General features: G+C 35.9%; 1 protein-coding gene across 2 annotated transcripts; it reads left to right on the top strand.

Annotated features, from left to right (window-relative positions):
- The first annotated feature begins 746 nt into the window (after nucleotides 1-746).
- LOC128216513 (uncharacterized) lies at nucleotides 747-3,660 on the top strand. Of its 2 annotated transcripts, XM_052923098.1 has the most exons (3): nucleotides 747-858; nucleotides 1,362-1,525; nucleotides 2,160-3,660. In XM_052923098.1, the coding sequence occupies exons 1-3, from the start codon at nucleotides 856-858 to the stop codon at nucleotides 2,806-2,808; spliced, it is 816 nt and encodes a 271-aa protein (XP_052779058.1). In that variant the 5' UTR covers nucleotides 747-855; the 3' UTR covers nucleotides 2,809-3,660. The 2 variants fall into 2 exon arrangements, with proteins under 2 accessions (XP_052779058.1, XP_052779057.1); XM_052923097.1 differs by lacking the exon at nucleotides 747-858 and having other exon boundaries at nucleotides 881-1,525.
- The last annotated feature ends 14,618 nt before the right edge of the window (nucleotides 3,661-18,278 follow it).

Here is an 18,278-nt window from a genome sequence, read left to right as displayed (position 1 = left end):
TTATTTGTTGTACATGCGGTAACTTGATGTACATGTGGTGCCTTGGTGTACATGAGGTTACATGATACACATGAGGTTATTTGTTGTACATGCGGTAACTTGATGTACATGTGGTGCCTTGGTGTACATGAGGTTACATGATACACATGAGGTTATTTGATGTAAATGCGGTAACTTGATGTACATGTGGCGCCTTGGTGTACATGAGGTTATATGATACACATGAGGTTATTTGATGTAAATGAGATAACCGGGTGTACATGTGGTTTCGTTGTTAATTGATGTATTAGTGTTGTTAATGATTTTAACACAAGTGGTAAGTGGAACTACACCTGCCATTTGTCTTGCAAATCGGCCAATTCACGATATAATACATATGAAAATTATTTAGTGTTGTGTGACCCAATCTACACGGCAAGCTCCCCTCAGAACACCTCGGCCATTGTCCATAGAAAACAACATCGAATGTATGCCGTTACATCAGTATAAGTAGTTCGTAAAAAATTAAATAATAGTATTAAAATATTATAGAGTTTTAACTTGAATTTTGTATTACTAAATTTTAATAAATTGCCAATGAAGAATTTTATTGCATAAATGATTTAGACTCCCAAGAGTAGTGTCATCAAGTTTAACTGCCGGATTAAAATTAGTACGTGTTTTATTTACAGATTTCTGACAAAGGTTAACATATACATCCGAGGTAGTTTTCGATAAAAACGGCCGAGGAGCTCCGAATGAGCTCGGAATCAATCGGAACACCTCGGCCATTATCCAATTGAATTGAAGCTTGCCGGAGAAGGCCGAGTGTAACGATTGAGCAACGGAAATGCCATTGTGACTATTCGGCAGTCTATGGTAAGCTCGGGATAAACCTATTTTGTTACGCACTCCAGATTTACGAATGCCTGCCAACTGACAATATTTTATTTCTTTTAAAGTTGATACGGGAATACATCTCTACATGTTTAAAAATATGGTTATATGTGAAAATAGAAGGATTTTTAATAAGCAAGGTCGTAACAGTGCTTAACTTTAAGATATCGTGTTAAATATCAGTTTGAAATTGATCGATCTGTTGGTTTTCTTGTATCAACGGAGTACAAAACAATTTACTTCCTAGTTACAAAATAAACAGAAAATGACTGTCTAAGATAGTTTGTGAGTCATTTTTAAAATCTATGTATGAAATGGCTTCTAATTTTGATTCATCCATTCAGAGGGGCGGTGATTTCATCCATGATTTTTCTTGCTCTCCGTGTGAAGAGAACGGATTTAACACCGAAGCTCACCATTATTGTACTAAATGCACAATATATTACTGCCAAAACTGTGTTTCAAAACATAACGTATTATATAAGAAGCACGCGGTGCTCGGCCGGAAGGACGTGAAGAAATGGGAGGCTGCCCCAGGAGTGGTGGACGCCCTGGAGAGATGCGGGATGCACCCGGGGGAGGCACTGAAGCTGGTATGCGGTGACCATGACCAGTTGTGTTGTCCTGTGTGTGTCGCTGTGGACCACAGGTATGTTGGAAATATGACAAGGTTAAGGTGCACAACATAGGTTCATGCAAAATTTTATTATTATTATTATTACTAATTATCGCATTTTTCGCGTCAACCTTTATTATGAGCCTTTGCTGTTATTCGTGTGCCGCCCTGGACCACAGGTTTGAAGGAAGAAAACTTCAATAATTTTAAAGGTGCACAACATAGGGTTATGAAAATATTTTATTGTTTTTATATATTATTATTTTTAACTTATTCGACTGTTCATGATTAAAACAAAAAAAGGCTTATTATTGTGTACATTTTACAAAAATATTAGTCTTTCAACATACAAATGGTGATTTCAATTAATAGCTACGTGGCCGCAAATTCCCCAGTTAACAATCACTGAATCTGTACACAAATCAGTTTTTTTCGGTTTTGATCAATCAAGTCAAATTAATGAACCATAATAGTTAATTAAAAATTAAAAGAAAATCATTTTTTGCATCCACCTATGCTGTGCGCCTTTAAAACACAAAACGGTAACTTATCTATACGTAATTGCGTCAAATTTAAATCATTTTCTTAAACATTGTCCGATGTAAGCAAGGTCATATTCAGTTTATGCAGAACTGATAACAACTGTTTCACAACTTTTATGTTTCAGACAATGTTCCAAAATCCATCCCATTCCAGATGTAGCAAAAGGTATTCAGAGAAATACTGAGTTTCAACAAATTCCAAAGAAGATAGCTGAACTTGAAAAGCAATTCGAGCTGATGAAAGAAGCAAGAATGAAGAATACGACATCTCTGAAAAAGACGCGGGCAACCATTTCTGATGAATTAAAAACCATTCGTAAAAAGATCAACGAAATCCTTGACAAGATTGAGAAGGCAACTTTACAGGACTTGGACGGAATAATAGGTGAACTTGAAAAAAATATAAAGAAAGATATCGAAACTTGTGATAAAATGACTATTGAACTGCAAAACATGATTGCCGCTTTTCAAACAAAATCAAAATCAAGCGAGTCAAAATCATATATTGCGTACAGAAAGAGCCAGGATATGATTTCACAAGCAAACGATCATCTTCGTGGCATATCCACCATTGAGTGTTACAATGTAACATTTCAAGCCAATAACCTTATCGAAGAACTTTTATCTTCAATAAAGACGTTTGGAGCGATTGAAGAACAAACTGTTACGACCAAACAGCGAGAAGGTCCCCTTTTCGGTCCAAACCACGTCTTCAGTGTTGACTTTATTTCATTAATGCTACGAAAGGGAACTTCGTTACTAGGAGGACGTTAAGCTTCACGCATTTATGTTTTTCCGCAACTCACTATGGCGGCCAGCTTTACATCTCCTCCAATAACGCACTGTACGTCTACACGATGTCGGGAAAGAAGGTGAAGATGCTGTACGAGGACACGTTTGGGTATAGGACGGTGTGGAAATGTGCCATCAGTAACGACGGGAAGACAATCTTCATCATAAATTTCAGTCAACACCAACTGATCACCCTGGACAACAAGGGCAACAAGCTTGCCTTACTCACTGACCCTGACATGAAACATCCTAACGGAGTACACGTGACATCTGCTGGACACGTGTTCGTCTGCTGCTGTGGCTCCAACACAGTGCTGCAGGTTGACAAAGACGGGAAGAAAAAGTTGGCCACCCTGGCAAGCAGAGAAAACGAACTATACGATCTATTTTTCAGCAGCCGAACTTCATCTATGATTGTTGGTGGATATAAAAACACTCCTCTTGTTATCAAGTTAAATTAAAACTCAAAACGTTCAATGTTGCATTTGGTACTATCGACTTGGGATCTTCCTTATTGTTGTTGCAAAGTATATTGTAGTATTGTCAAACATGTATATAATTGTTTTGTTTAGACCGCATGGTATAAGTAATATGATATGAATCCAAAAGCATCTTGTGAATACTTATATTTTATCATATTTTGGACAATTTATATCCCACAAACTATGTGAAATATTATATATATGTATATGTTCTATTTGATGAATGTAGACTGTTCAATGTTCGTGTATTTATATATAACACCGTCATATTGACTTATTCAATTTAAATATAATGAAGATTTACTTGCATAATATACACATAGGTGAATTGCAATAAAAAATAATAAAACAATCTCTTTATTGAATGTCAGAGATATGGTTCACGTGAACGATCAGAAAATCATCTTTTGAAAAATGCATACTAAATTTCAAACGTATACTGAAATTAATTTCGAAGGACATATTCTCAAGAACACAAACCAAAAGCACAACATACATACCACGTATAACATCGACAGTCTCGGTTAGATTGAGACTTACATTTCACGTAAAACATCGGCAGACAAGGTTAGATTGACACTTACATCTCACATATAACATCGAAAGTTTTGGTAATATTTAGACTGACATCTCACGTGTTACATCGCCAGTCTCCGTTGGACTGGGACTTACATTTCACGTGTTACATCGCCAGTCTCCGTTCGACTGGGACTAACATTTCATTTCACGTGTTACATCGACAGTCTCCGTTGCACTGGGACTTACATCCCACGGTTATCATCTACAGACTCCGTTACACTAGGACTTACATTTCACGTGTTACATCGACAGTCTCCTTTGGACTGGGACTAACATCTCACGTGTTACATCGCCAGTCTCCGTTCGACTGGGACTAACATTTCATTTCACGTGTTACATCGACAGTCTCCGTTTGACTGGGACTTACATCTCACGTGTTACATCGCCAGTCTCCGTTGCACTGGGACTTACATCTCACGTGTTACATCGCCAGTCTCCGTTGCACTATGACTTACATCTCACATGTTACATCTACAGTCTCCGTTGCACTAGGACTTACATCCCACGTATATCATCTACAGACTCCGTTACCCTAGGACTTACATCTCACGTGTTACATCGCCAGTCTCCGTTACACTAGGACTTACATCCCACGGTTATCATCTACAGTCTCCGTTTGAATGGGACTTATATCTCACGTGTTACATTGACAGTCTCGGTTAGATTGAGACTTTCATCCCACATATAAAATCGTCAGTTTCAGCTGGACTGCGACTGCTGATACACTTGAATGGTAGGTGCATCTCAGTCCAGTATGAACCACGCAAGTAGTTTTGTTAAACAAAACAAGTAAAATGGTGAGAACTCAAACATCAAGATATGACAGTTACAAACATAATATGTTTAGAATAATAGTGTTGTTAAAAGTGAAACTTTTCCTTTACTGAAGATGGATCATTCTTTTATTTTTTAAGAAAGTGTAGTGTTTATTTAAAGCGAAAAGTAATTGAACAACTTACAAGAAATTATTCCTTTATTGAAGATAGATAATTTATTGTTAAATTATGTAGAGTTTACTTACAGCTTCTTGTTATTAGTTATGTTTTTTTTATTTACTTCAGCTGAAACCGTCCACAAGCTTAATTTAATTTTAACATATTACAACATTATATTTATCATTCTCGTTGGCACAGTGTTACACGAGGGTGTGGTCTTGTGTTGTGGGGGATACCGGCTTACTCGGAGGAAACCTACTTGTCCGGCTTTGTGACCACATGCTAAACTGACATGCGCCCAGGCCGAGAATCGAGCCCAGGTCGCTCCGGTTGAGAAAGGCTAACATAGGCTAACCACTGCGCTAACCGAACAACCTAAAACAGAAGCTGGCCAGTGTTTCTATAATTTATAATTATTTTTTAACATCCAAAATGCTTAGTTGTAATATTATGTTTGATACGTCTTATGCTTATATATAATTCTTTCTATACACTGTAAAGCTTCACTTGAAATGATACCTACATAAAACGCGGTTTCCTGGCCGTGATATCAGGTAGGGAGACCTGATTTCAGAGAGGGACAGATGATTTTAGTAAGATAAATCTTATTCAATAGGGGAATAATAGTTTATTGAAGGACACCTGATTTCAGGAAGAAATATTTGCTTTCAGGAAGGGGCACATGCTTTCAGGAAGGGACACCTGCTTTCAGGAAGGGATATATTATTTCAGGAAAGGACATATGGTTCAAGGTAAAGAGACATGATTTCGCGGAGGGACACATGATTTCAGGAGAGGACATATGATTTCAGGAAGGGACACCTAATTTCAGGAAGAGACAATTAATTTCAGAAAAAGAAAGATGATTTCAGGAAAAGACACATGATTTTAGAAACGGACACATGATTTCAGGAAAAGACAGATGATTACAGAAACGTACACATAATTTCAGGAAGAGACAGATGATTTTAGAAACAGAAACAAGATTTTAGGAAGAGACACATGATTTCAGGAGGGGACACATGCTTTCAGAAAAAGATACCTGCTTTCAGAAACAGACACATGATTTCAAGAAGGGACACATGCTTTCAGGAAAGGGCACATGCTTTCAGTAAGGGAAGCATTATGACAGGAGGGAAGTCATAGTTTCTAAAAGTAACAAATGCTTTTAGGAAGAAACACTTGATTTTAGAAAGGGACACATGGGACATTTTTTCAGAAAGGAACACTTAATTTCAGACAAAGAACAATGACTTTATGAGGGGACACATGATTTCAGGAAGGGACACATGATTTCAGAAGGAGAAACATGATTTCAGGAAGAGACACATGATTTCGGTAGGGGACACATGATTTCTGGAAGAGGCACATACTTTTAGGAGAGGAAACATGATTTCAGGAGGAAACTTATGATATCAGGAAGGGACAGATGATTTCAGGAGGGGACACGTGGTTTCAGGAAGAGATACATGATTTCAGGAGAGGACACGGGACTTCAGGAAGAGACATATGATTTCAGGAGGGGCACATGATTTTAGGAAGAGACACATGATTACAGGAGGGGACACATTATCTCAGGAAGGGACACGTGATTTCAGGAGGGAACTCATGATTACTGGAGGGGATACATGATTGCAGGAGAGGACACATTCTTTCAGGAGGGGACACATGCTTTAAGGAGAGGACATATGATTTCAGGAGGGGACACATGATTACAGGAGGGGACATTTGATTTCAGGAAGGGACACATTATGACAGGAGGAAAGTCATAGTTTTTGAAAGGTACAAATGCTTTTAGGAAGAAACATTTGATTTTAGAAAGGGACACATGGGACATGATTTCAGGAAGGAACACTTGATTTCAGGAATAGAAAAATGATTTTAGGAGAAGACACATGCTTTCAGGAATGGACACATGATTACATGAGGGGGCACACGTTTTCAAGAAGAGACACATTATTTCAGGAGAGGACACATGATTTCAGGGGGAGACACATGCTTTCTGGAGGGGACACATGATTTCAGGAAGAGACACATGATTTCAGGAGGTGACATATGATTTCAGGAGGAGACACCTGACTTCAGGAAGAGACACATGATTTCAGTAGGGGACACATGATTTCAGGAAAAGACACATACTTTTAGGAGAGGATACATGATTTCAGGAGGAAACTTATGATATCAGGAATGGACAGATGTGATTTCAGGAGGGGACACGTGGTTTCAGGAAGAGACACATGATTTCAGGAGAGGACACGTGATTTCAGAAGTGAACTCATGGTTTCAGGAAGGGACAAATGATTTTAGGAGGGGACACATGATTTCAGGAATAGACATATGATTTCAGGAGGGGCACATGATTTCAGAAAGAGACACATGATTATAGGAGGGGATACATGATTTCAGGAAGGGACACGTGATTTCAGAAGGGAAATCATGATTACAGGAGGGGACACAGGATTTTTAGTAGAGGAAACATGATTTCAGGAGGGTACAACTGTTTTCAGGAGAGAACATATGATTTCAGGAGGGGACACATGAATACAGGTGCGGACACATGATTTCAGGAAGGGACATATTATGACAGGAGGGAATTCATAGTTTTCGAAAGTAACAAATGCTTTTGGGAAGAAACATTTGATTTTAGAAAGGGAAACATGGTACATGATTTCAGGAAGGAACACTTGATTTCAGGAATAGAGAAATGATTTTTGGAGAAGACACATGCTTTCAGGAATGGACACATGATTAAATGAGGGGGCACACGATTTCAAGAAGAGACACATGATTTCAGGAGAGGACACATGATTTCAAGAAGAGACATATGCTTTCTGGAGGGGACACATGATTTCAGGAAGAGACACATGATTTCAGGAGGGGATACATGATTTCAGGAAGAGACACGTGATTTAAGGAGGTAACTCATGATTACAGGAGGGGACACAGGATTTCAGTAGAGGAAACATGATTTCAGGAGGGTACACCTGTTTTCAGGAGAGAACATATGATTTCAGGAGGGGACACATGAATACAGGAAGAGACACATGATTTCAGAAGGGGACTTCAGATTTCAGGAAGAGACACATGATTTCATTAGGGGACACATGATTTCAGTAGGGGACTCATTATTTCAGGAGGGGACACAGGATTTCAGTAGAGAAAACATGATTTCAGGAGGGTACACCTGCTTTCAGGAGGGGACACATGAATACAGGAGGGGACACATGATTTCAGGAAGGGACACATTATGACAGGAGGGAAGTCATAGTTTTTGAAAGTAACAAATGCTTTTAGGAAGAAACATTTGATTTTAGAAAGGGAAACATGGTACATGATTTCAGGAAGGAACACTTGATTTCAGGAATAGAGAAATGATTTTTGGAGAAGACACATGCTTTCAGGAATGGACACATGATTAAATGAGGGGGCACACGTTTTCAAGAAGAGACACATGATTTAAGGAGAGGACACATGATTTCAAGAAGAGACATATGCTTTCTGGAGGGGACACATGATTTCAGGAAGAGACACATGATTTCAGGAGGGGACACATGATTTCAGGAAGAGACACATGATTTCAGGAGGGGACACATGATTTCAGGAAGAGACACATGCTTTCTGGAGTGTACACATGATTTCAGGAAGAAACACATGATTTCAGGGGGGGACACATGATTTCAGGAAGAGACACATGCTTTCTGGAGGGGACACATGATTTCAGGAAGAGACACATGATTTCAGGAGGGGACACATGATTTCAGGAGGGGACATTAGTTTCAGGAAGAGACACATGATTTCATTAGGTACACATGATTTCAGTAGGGGACTCATTATTCAGGAAGGGACACATGCTTTCAGGAGGGGACACATGATTAAAGTAGGGGACTCATTATTTCAGGAAGAGACAAATGATTTCAGGAAGAGACAGATGATTTCAGGAAGGGACACATGATTTCAGGAAGAGACACATGATTTTAGGAAGTATGTTGGATTATACCATTTCAATGTATAATTATTTTATTTTTATCAAGATTGATTCTTGATAAATTCAAGCTTTAATTTCATTCATGTTATTTTAACTTTATAAATATATTATATATTTTAAAGCTTTACTCTCACAGATTGACCGTTTTGATATTTTTTTGTGCTGGAATGACACATGATTTCAGGAATATACATATGATTTCAGGAGGGGCACATGATTTCAGGAAGAGACACATGATTACAGGAGGGGATACATGATATCAGAAGGGACTCGTGATTTCTGGAGGGGACACATGCTTTCAGGAAGAGACACATGATTTCAGGAGGGGACACATGATTTCAGGAGGGGACATTAGTTTCAGGAAGAGACACATGATTTCATTAGGGGACACATGATTTCAGTAGGGGACTCATTATTCAGGAAGGAACACATGCTTTCAGGAGGGGACACATGATTAAAGTAGGGGACTCATTATTTCAGGAAGAGACAAATGATTTCAGGAAGAGACAGATGATTTCAGGAAGGGACACATGATTTCAGGAAGAGACACATGATTTTAGGAAGTATGTTGGATTATACCATTTCAATGTATAATTATTTTATTTTTATCAAGATTGATTCTTGATAAATTCAAGCTTTAATTTCATTCATGTTATTTTAACTTTATAAATATATTATATTTTTTAAAGCTTTACTCTCACAGATTGACCGTTTTGATATTTTTTTGTGCTGGAATGACACATGATTTCAGGAATATACATATGATTTCAGGAGGGGCACATGATTTCAGGAAGAGACACATGATTACAGGAGGGGATACATGATATCAGGAAGGGACTCGTGATTTCAGGAGGAAACTCATGATTACAGGAGATTGACCGTTTTGTCATTTTTTGTACTGGAATGAACCAATGCTTGCGTTAATATCCGATCAACGGTACTAAAAGACTACTGGCAAAAGATATATTTACACATTTCTTGTTTACGTTAAAAAATGATGTCTTATGCCGAAAATTTGTAATTCTTAAAGCGTTAGTAACGCTTTTAGCCATACAATATAAATTTTCGAACGAAAAAAGGAATGCGATGGTATTCAATATGCGTTTTAAGTCAATCTTATGGTCATACATCATTGACTTCATTCACTGTATATGTCCGTTATTTAAACCGAGCAATCCGATTAGCTACATCGTTCTAAGATCTATTTAAGACCAGTATGAATATCACCCCTAGGGCGGTATTCATAAATCTTCCTAAGTCACTTCCTAACTTAAGTCACTTTCCTTATTTTAGAATCTCTTTAGTCATAGGTTATAAAAAGGATTTTTCCAGAAGTCATTTTTTTATTGAATTTATTGAAGAAAAAAAATACTTTGATTTCAGAAATACTAATAAATATATTTGAATTTGACTTTATTTTTTTTAGAAATCAACTTAAGTAACAGATAACTGTACTGGTCATTTTCTGGCTTAACCCTTTCACTGCCAATGCTTAAATTACCAAATGACGTCGCCTGTGCCAAACGTGTAATTTAGCGCATTTCAAGAACGTCGCAAATTAGGAAATAAACGTATCAGTATGACATGCGTTCAATAATCTTCGTTTCCGCTTCTCTTAAGCGATTGTTTTTTTTAAAAAAGGATAGAGGTTAACTGTTTTGTTAATTGAATGACAGGGAAACTTATGTAGTACCGGTGTAGTAATGAGTCATTATTTACCTGTTTTATTATATCATGTTTTATCCATTATACTTATGTGTTAAATTACATTTCTTATAAAGAAAATCATTTGCAGAATATATTTGTTCTTATTAGTACTATTCCTCTTGTTTTTATCATAAGTATTACATTAGACTTTTAACAACTTTTAATTGAAAATTGAACGTGATGTGAAGCTGTCAAAGATTCGTCATATGGCGCATTCCAAGAACGTCGCTTTATTTGTGCCGCGGCTTGTAAATAGGCACTGACAACTTCATTACAACATTATTTAGTATAATACAAATCCTTTTAACAGAATGGATGCGTTTACAGGGTAAACTTCATAAAAATCATAACTTTGAAGTGATTCGGCTATACGAACTTATATATAAGCGATACGAAATAAATATTCATATGTTTATGTTACCCTTCTTCAAGGCCTATACACTAGAAAAGCCATAAATTATACTGATTAGTTACTTGTCAACAACAAAAGGGTGACGTGATTAACAATTTAGTTAGGGCATAAATGAAAACATGCATGAAGGAATGCATGAATGAATGAATGGATGAACGAACGAACGAGCGAACGAACAAAATAACAAAATAACAAACGAACGTTCGAATGAAAAAATGAATGTATAACTGAATGAATGAATGAATGAATGAATGAATGAATGAATGAATGAATGAATGAATGAATGAATGAATGAATGAATGAATGAATGAATGAATGAATGAATGAATTAATGAATTAATTAATTAACTAATTAATTAATTAATTATTTAATTAATGAATAAATAAATTCATGAATAAATGATGGAATGAATGATGGAATGAGTGAATGAATGAATTAATGAATGAATAAATGAATGAATTAATGAATGGAGTATCGTGATAACGTTTGATTTACCAACACACACACAACCAAGAAGCACCACTAGCCGAGTTCGCACTCTGTTCACATGCGCTTCACCATGTTGGCGTCGGTGGACCTGTTGGGCATACGCAAGTTCTTCCATGTTATTCCAAAAACGCTCCTATTCTACTGATCTCGGAACTGTTTGATGACACAGTAAGCATCCAGCGCCATCCAAAATACTATATTGAGTACCAATTTTTCCACACCTGAAACTCAAGTAATAAACCATTATTCAACTACGTGTATGTCGTTTTTATATCTGATTATTAGTAACATTGTCGAAATAGCTCAATGAAATGCATTGAGTCTTAACAGCCAACCGTGAATATCACCTATGCGGCTTATTTTTGCAGCAAATTAATAATCCACAACAGTCCATATTTCAGATAACTTTCAAACGGTCAAAGGAAAAATGTTTTGCATTAAAGTATGTTTGTTTGTTTTTTAACAAGGACAATTATTCATACCTTAATTGTTTTTGTCCAGCGTTGTAAAAACTCATGAGCATGTCTCCCTGATCTACGCCGCCCATGTGTGTATTGTAATGCCGGACCACAGCTGGCTTGCCGTTGCCATCATCTCTGGTCGTCACTGCTGTAGTCAAAAGCCGGCTTCTGTCTGTCGTAGTCTCAGAATGCGGCCACGAGTAAAGAGCCCTGCTTGGCATATACTGATAAGAACATGTACATGCAATACACTTAGACAACCTGACAAATTTGCATATAGATAATACGCACATCGATCGAGTGATTTATTGATAAATGACTGTTTGGGAAAAAGTCGAGATAAACTTTTATGTTTGAACAAAAATCTCATGAGCGTATATAAATGCAAACAATGCATTGATAAACAATATATAACGTAAATTATAAAAAGTTTATTTCGATGTAAGTATACATTAGGCATGTGCAGCTATTTGAACATCAGACGTTTTCGCTTCAATGTTTTATATCTTGGATAAAACGAGATATCTCACTTGTAACATACGTATAACGCTGCATAAGCTGCTTAGCTAGATAAAGGCTACAGTTAAAGCTACCCACTACCACATGGTAGCCACGATGCAGGAAGTGACACACGGACATCAGAGATTTCACAACAGCAGTACCCAGACGACCGGCCTGCAGGGGATCAAAGGTTTTACCGAGATACGTCTTCATGTAAAGTATGTATCCTGCAAGAGTATCAACACAAGTTGAAAACTGATTCAAATATACGTGTTGACATCAATGTAATAATTCTAACGGATGACTAGAATTGTATCATGTGATCTCCTAAACCTACTTGACTTTCATGTATATTATTATTGGTTTCGACAAAATCTTTTAGTCTGTTATTGTTTACGTAATTTAACAATAACCCCATACAACCAAGCACAGTAATAGTTCGATAGTTTCCAGGTTTTTCTGGGTCACCCTTATTTAAAAAAGCACGATTAATTACTCCAACAGCCCATGATCGAGGATGAACCTTGTTAGCACATGGTTCATCAGATATTAAAGGGCTACACTCCGTATGATGAAATAGCATTTTGTTTGTCGAAAACTGACATAAACTTGGTATCGATGTGTACAATGCATTGAAACTTACTAACTGAAGTACCACATAGTTTACAATTAATTTATTTTTCGCAGTTGTTTATTTGTATTTTTCCATTAAAAAGATTACTGAAATGTCAAGTCAAGTCAACACATTTATTTACTCAAAATAATGCACAACATGATAAAATTGAAGTAATTGATATAGATAATACAATTCAGAGGCTCAAATTGAGTATTCAAAGACATAACATACATTCAAGTGTATCAAATATTTAAAGGCCAGATTGTCCTATTTAACAGAATAAATATGTATCATTGGATTCAAGCAGTGTTTTAGTTTACGAATTATAAAAAGGATTAAGTACAATGGGAGAGTCAACTAATATACGCAAAAATATCTTAGATAATTAAGAACAGTAATGTTTTAACGAATTTATTTAAGAATAGCAGATACCATTTTAAAAATATTCAAAAAATCCTTTTTATTAGATGTGTTTACCAACTGTTCAAGTTTATATGTGTTTGAATGTCTGTTAAAATATGGTTTTATATACTGCTTACGCTCGTTATCAAAATGTTACACTCGACTAAAAAAATGGAATTCATCCCCGAGTTTGCTCCATTTTGGCATTTCCTTTCATTGACTGGTATTCTATTCCAATTGCCCAATTGGTAGTCTGTGGTTCCTTGTTCTAAACTTGATAAGTGGATATAATAATGATGTTGGTGTTAAATGAAGATAAAATGCGGAAATGACGTCGTTATAACAAGTTTTAAAAAATGACGCTCTTATATATTTTAACAAAAAGTAAGTTATTTTAACGTTATTTTTTAAGCAATATTCAAAAAATATTATCAAACGATGTCAAATTAAATTTCGAGTCTCATGGTACAATTTTCATCTAGATGGTTTGTGGGAACTTGGAAAACTTTAAATTGCTTTGACGTCGGCGCAAGAAATCGAGTAACAAAGATGAGAAAGACGGAACTTTAACTTAAAAGATGGGAAACCATTAGTGAACACATCATTTGCCAACAACCATACCGTTTATGACAAATTCAACAAAGGTTGTCCGGTTAGCGCAGTGGTTAGCGCACTCCCGGCCCGGGCGCATGTGAGTTTGGTTAGCACAAATTCAACAAAGTCGAACAACAATTCCACATGAGATATAATGTTATCGCTTAATAGTGTTCGGAACCCGGCGTAGAAATTACCGAAGAGGGAATTACCAGCCTAATAAAAGGAAGAGTTAATTTTTTACTTCAAATGTATTTAAAAGCAGTGGAATACAACGATACCAACCAGCCTAAAACAACACATAAGTATTCTCCAGCCGAAAAAAACACTTGTCAACTGTTTCGACTCATCAGAAAATAGTATTTTCACATTTGAAATTCTTTCGTACCTTTCGCCCCCAGTGGTTGAAGTGACACCCAGCCATTTTGTTTCATTAATGAGAACTATCAAAAACCTTCAGAAGTATTCTGCCAAGGTTACTCCAAGATATATTTTTCTCGTGTTCCTTCTTCTAAGTGGTGACGTGCACCCGCGCCCTAGACCTATTGAACAGGACAAGTATGCTGAGAACTCAAAATCCTCATATATTAAGAAAGGGAGACAACCTAGATATCCTTGTTCAGTTTGTAGAAAAGGTGTAACTGTTCGTAGTCAAGCTGTCAACTGTGATTTTTGTGAAACCCGTACACATATAAGATGCTCTGGTTATATTGGTGATTCCAACTACTCAAACGTATGCAAATCTAATGGATCTTTCTATTTCACTTGTCGGATATGTACTTTTAAATTATTACCTTTTTTTTATTTTTGTGATGACTTACACGATATTCATGATAGAATTCTGTCAGATTTACATGACAATAGGGAGTTTTACTGAATCGTGTAGTAATTTTAACTGTTTTGAACTTGAATGACTTCATTTTATTCATTTCAACATACGATCACTATTACCAAAGTTGCCAGAAGTGAGATATTTAATATCAAAGTATAGAATTGCAGCCATAGCGTTTTCAGAGACCTGGCTGGACAATTCAGTTATGGTCTTGAAAATTAAAATTCAAGGATAGAATGTGATCAGAAACAAACATATTTTGTTGATATTTTTTTAAATGTTTTATCTATGGTTAGATCTGACACAGAATGGTACATCCTTGGTGATTTTAATATTTGTTGTTTTTTGCCAAGTAATTAGCTCTTTTTAAAAGGTTTGAACAAGTTCTAAATATCTTTAATTTAAAACAGATCATAAATGACCCTACCAGAATCTTGGAGTCCTCCTCTTCTATGTTAGATCACATTTTATGTAGCCATCAAGACAACATTGTTCAGTCTGGTACTCTTCCGATAGGTCTCAGTGATCATTTGCCTGTATTCTAATGATGTTGTGATTTAGTACAGATATAATCCCTTATACTTGGTTAATCAGTCTGTGATATAACTGTATGTGATATTTGGTTTGTTACTATGAAATATATATATATATATATACAGACATCCAAACACATATAAACTTGAACAGTTGGTAAACACATCTAATAAAAAGGATTTTTTGAATATTTTTAAAATGGTTTCTGCTATTTTTAAATAAATTCCTTAAAACATTACTGTTCTTAATTATCTAAGATATTTTTGCGTATAATAGTTGACTCTCCCATTGTACTTAATCCTTTTTATAATTCGTAAAATAAAACACTGCTTGAATCCAATGATACATATTTATTCTGTTAAATAGGACTATCTGTCTTTAAATATTTGATACACTTATATGTATGTTATGTCTTTGAATACTCAATTTGTGTCTCTGAATTGTATTATCTATATCAATTACTTCAATTTTATCATGTTGTGCATTATTTTGAGTAAATAAATGTGTTGACTTGACTTGACATTTCAGTAATCTTTTTAATGGAAAAATACAAATAAACAACTGCGAAAAATTAATTAATTGTAAACTATGTGGTACTTCAGTTAGTAAGTTTCAATGCATTGTATACATCGATACCAAGTTTATGTCAGTTTTCGACAAAAAAAATCTATTTCATCATACGGAGTGTAGCCCTTTAATATCTGATGAACCATGTGCTAACCTCGATCATGGGCTGTTGGAGTAATTAATCGTGCCTTTTTTAAATAAGGGTACCCAGAAAAACTTGGAAACTATCGAACTATTACTGTGCTTGGTTGTAATTACGTAAACAATAACAGACTAAAATATTTTTTTATCGAAACCAATAATAATATACTTTAAAGTCAAGTAGGTTTAGGAGATCACATGATACAATTCTAATCATCCGTTAGGAGTATTACATTGATGTTAACACGTATATTTGAATCCGTTTTCAACTTGTGTTGATACTCTTGCAGGATACATACTTCACATGAAGACGTATCTCGGTAAAACCTTTGATACCCTGCAGGCCGGTCATCAGGGTACTGCTGTTGTGAAATCTCTGATGTCCGTGTGTCACTTCCTGCATCGTGGCTATCATGTGGTAGTGGGTAGCTTTAACTGTAGTCTTGATCTAGCTAAGCAGCTTATGCAGCGCTATACGTATGTTACAAGTGAGATATCTCGTTTTATCCAAGATATAAAACATTGAAGCGAAAACGTCTGATGTTCAAATAGCTGCACATACTTGATGTATACTTACATCGAAATTAACTTTTTTTTATAATTTACGTTATATATTGTTTATCAATGCATTGTTTGCATTTATACACGCTCATGAGATTTTTGTTCAAACACAAAAGTTTATCTCGACTTTTTCCCAAACAGTCATTTATCAATAAATCACTCGATCGATGTGCGTATTATCCATATGCAAATTTGTCAGGTTGTCTAAGTGTATTGCATGTACATGTTCTTATATCAGGAACTCTGAGAAGCAATTGACCAATGCCTAAAATGGTGAAAAATGCAAAACCGGCCCCATGGACCACATTATATGCCAAGCAGGGCTCTTTACTCGTGGCCGCATTCCGAGACCACGACAGACAGAAGCCGGCTTTTGACTATAGCAGTGACGACCAGAGATGATGGCAACGGCAAGCCAGTTGTGGTCCGGCATTACAATACACATATGGGCGGCGTAGATCAGGGAGACATGCTCATGAGTTTTTACAACGCTGGACAAAAACAATTAAGGTATGAATAATTGTCCTTGTTAAAAAACAAACAAACATACTTTAATGCAAAACATTTTTCCTTTGACCGTTTGAAAGTTATCTGAAATATGGACTGTTGTGGAATATTACTTTGTTGCAAAAATAAGCCGCATAGGTGATATTCACGGTTGGCTGTTAAGACTCAATGCATTTCATTGAGCTATTTCGACAATGTTACTAATAATCAGATATAAAAACGACATACACGTAGTTGAATAATGGTTTATTACTTGAGTTTCAGGTGTGGAAAAATTGGTACTCAATATAGTACTTTGGATGGCGCTGGATGCTTACTGTGTCATCAAACAGTTCCGAGATCAGTAGACTGGGAGCGTTTTTGGAATAACGTGGAAGAACTTGCGTATGCCCAAAAGGTCCACCAACACCAACATGGTGACGCGCATGTGAACAGAGTGGTGCTTCTTGGGGGGAAGGGGGGAAGTAAATCAAACGTTATCACGATACTCCATTCATTAATACATTCATTTATTCATTCATTCATTCATTCAATCATTTATTCCATCATTTATTCATGAATTTATGTTTACATTCATTCATCATTCATTCATTCATTCATTCATTCATTCATTCATTCATTCATTCATTCATTCATTCATTCATTCATTCATTCATTCATTCATTCATTCATTCATTCATTCATTCATTCATTCATTCCATCATTTATTCATTCATTCATTCATTCATTCATTCATTCATTCATTCATTCATTCATTCATTCATTCATTCATTCATTCATTCATTCATTCATTCATTCATTCGAACGTTCTTTTGTTATTTCGTTATTTTGTTCGTTCGCTCGTTCGTTCATTCATCCATTCATCCATTCATGCATTTTTTCATTTATGCCCTAATTAAATTGTTAAACACGTCAACCTTTTGTTGTTGACAAGTAACTAATCAGTATAATTTATGGCTTTTCTATTGTATAGGCCTTGAAGAAGAGTAACATAAGGATAAAACATGATATAATAAAACAGGTAAATAATGACTCATTACTACACCGGTACTACATAAGTTTCCCTTTCATTCAATTAAAAACTCAGTAAACCTCTATCCTTTTTTTAAATGACCACAGTGGTTACAATCGCTTAAGAGAAGCGAA

The sequence above is a fragment of the Mya arenaria genome, chromosome 14, assembly GCF_026914265.1.
Source record: "Mya arenaria isolate MELC-2E11 chromosome 14, ASM2691426v1".
Taxonomy (NCBI): Eukaryota; Metazoa; Mollusca; class Bivalvia; order Myida; family Myidae; genus Mya; species Mya arenaria.
This window is presented reverse-complemented; position numbering and strand designations above follow the sequence as displayed.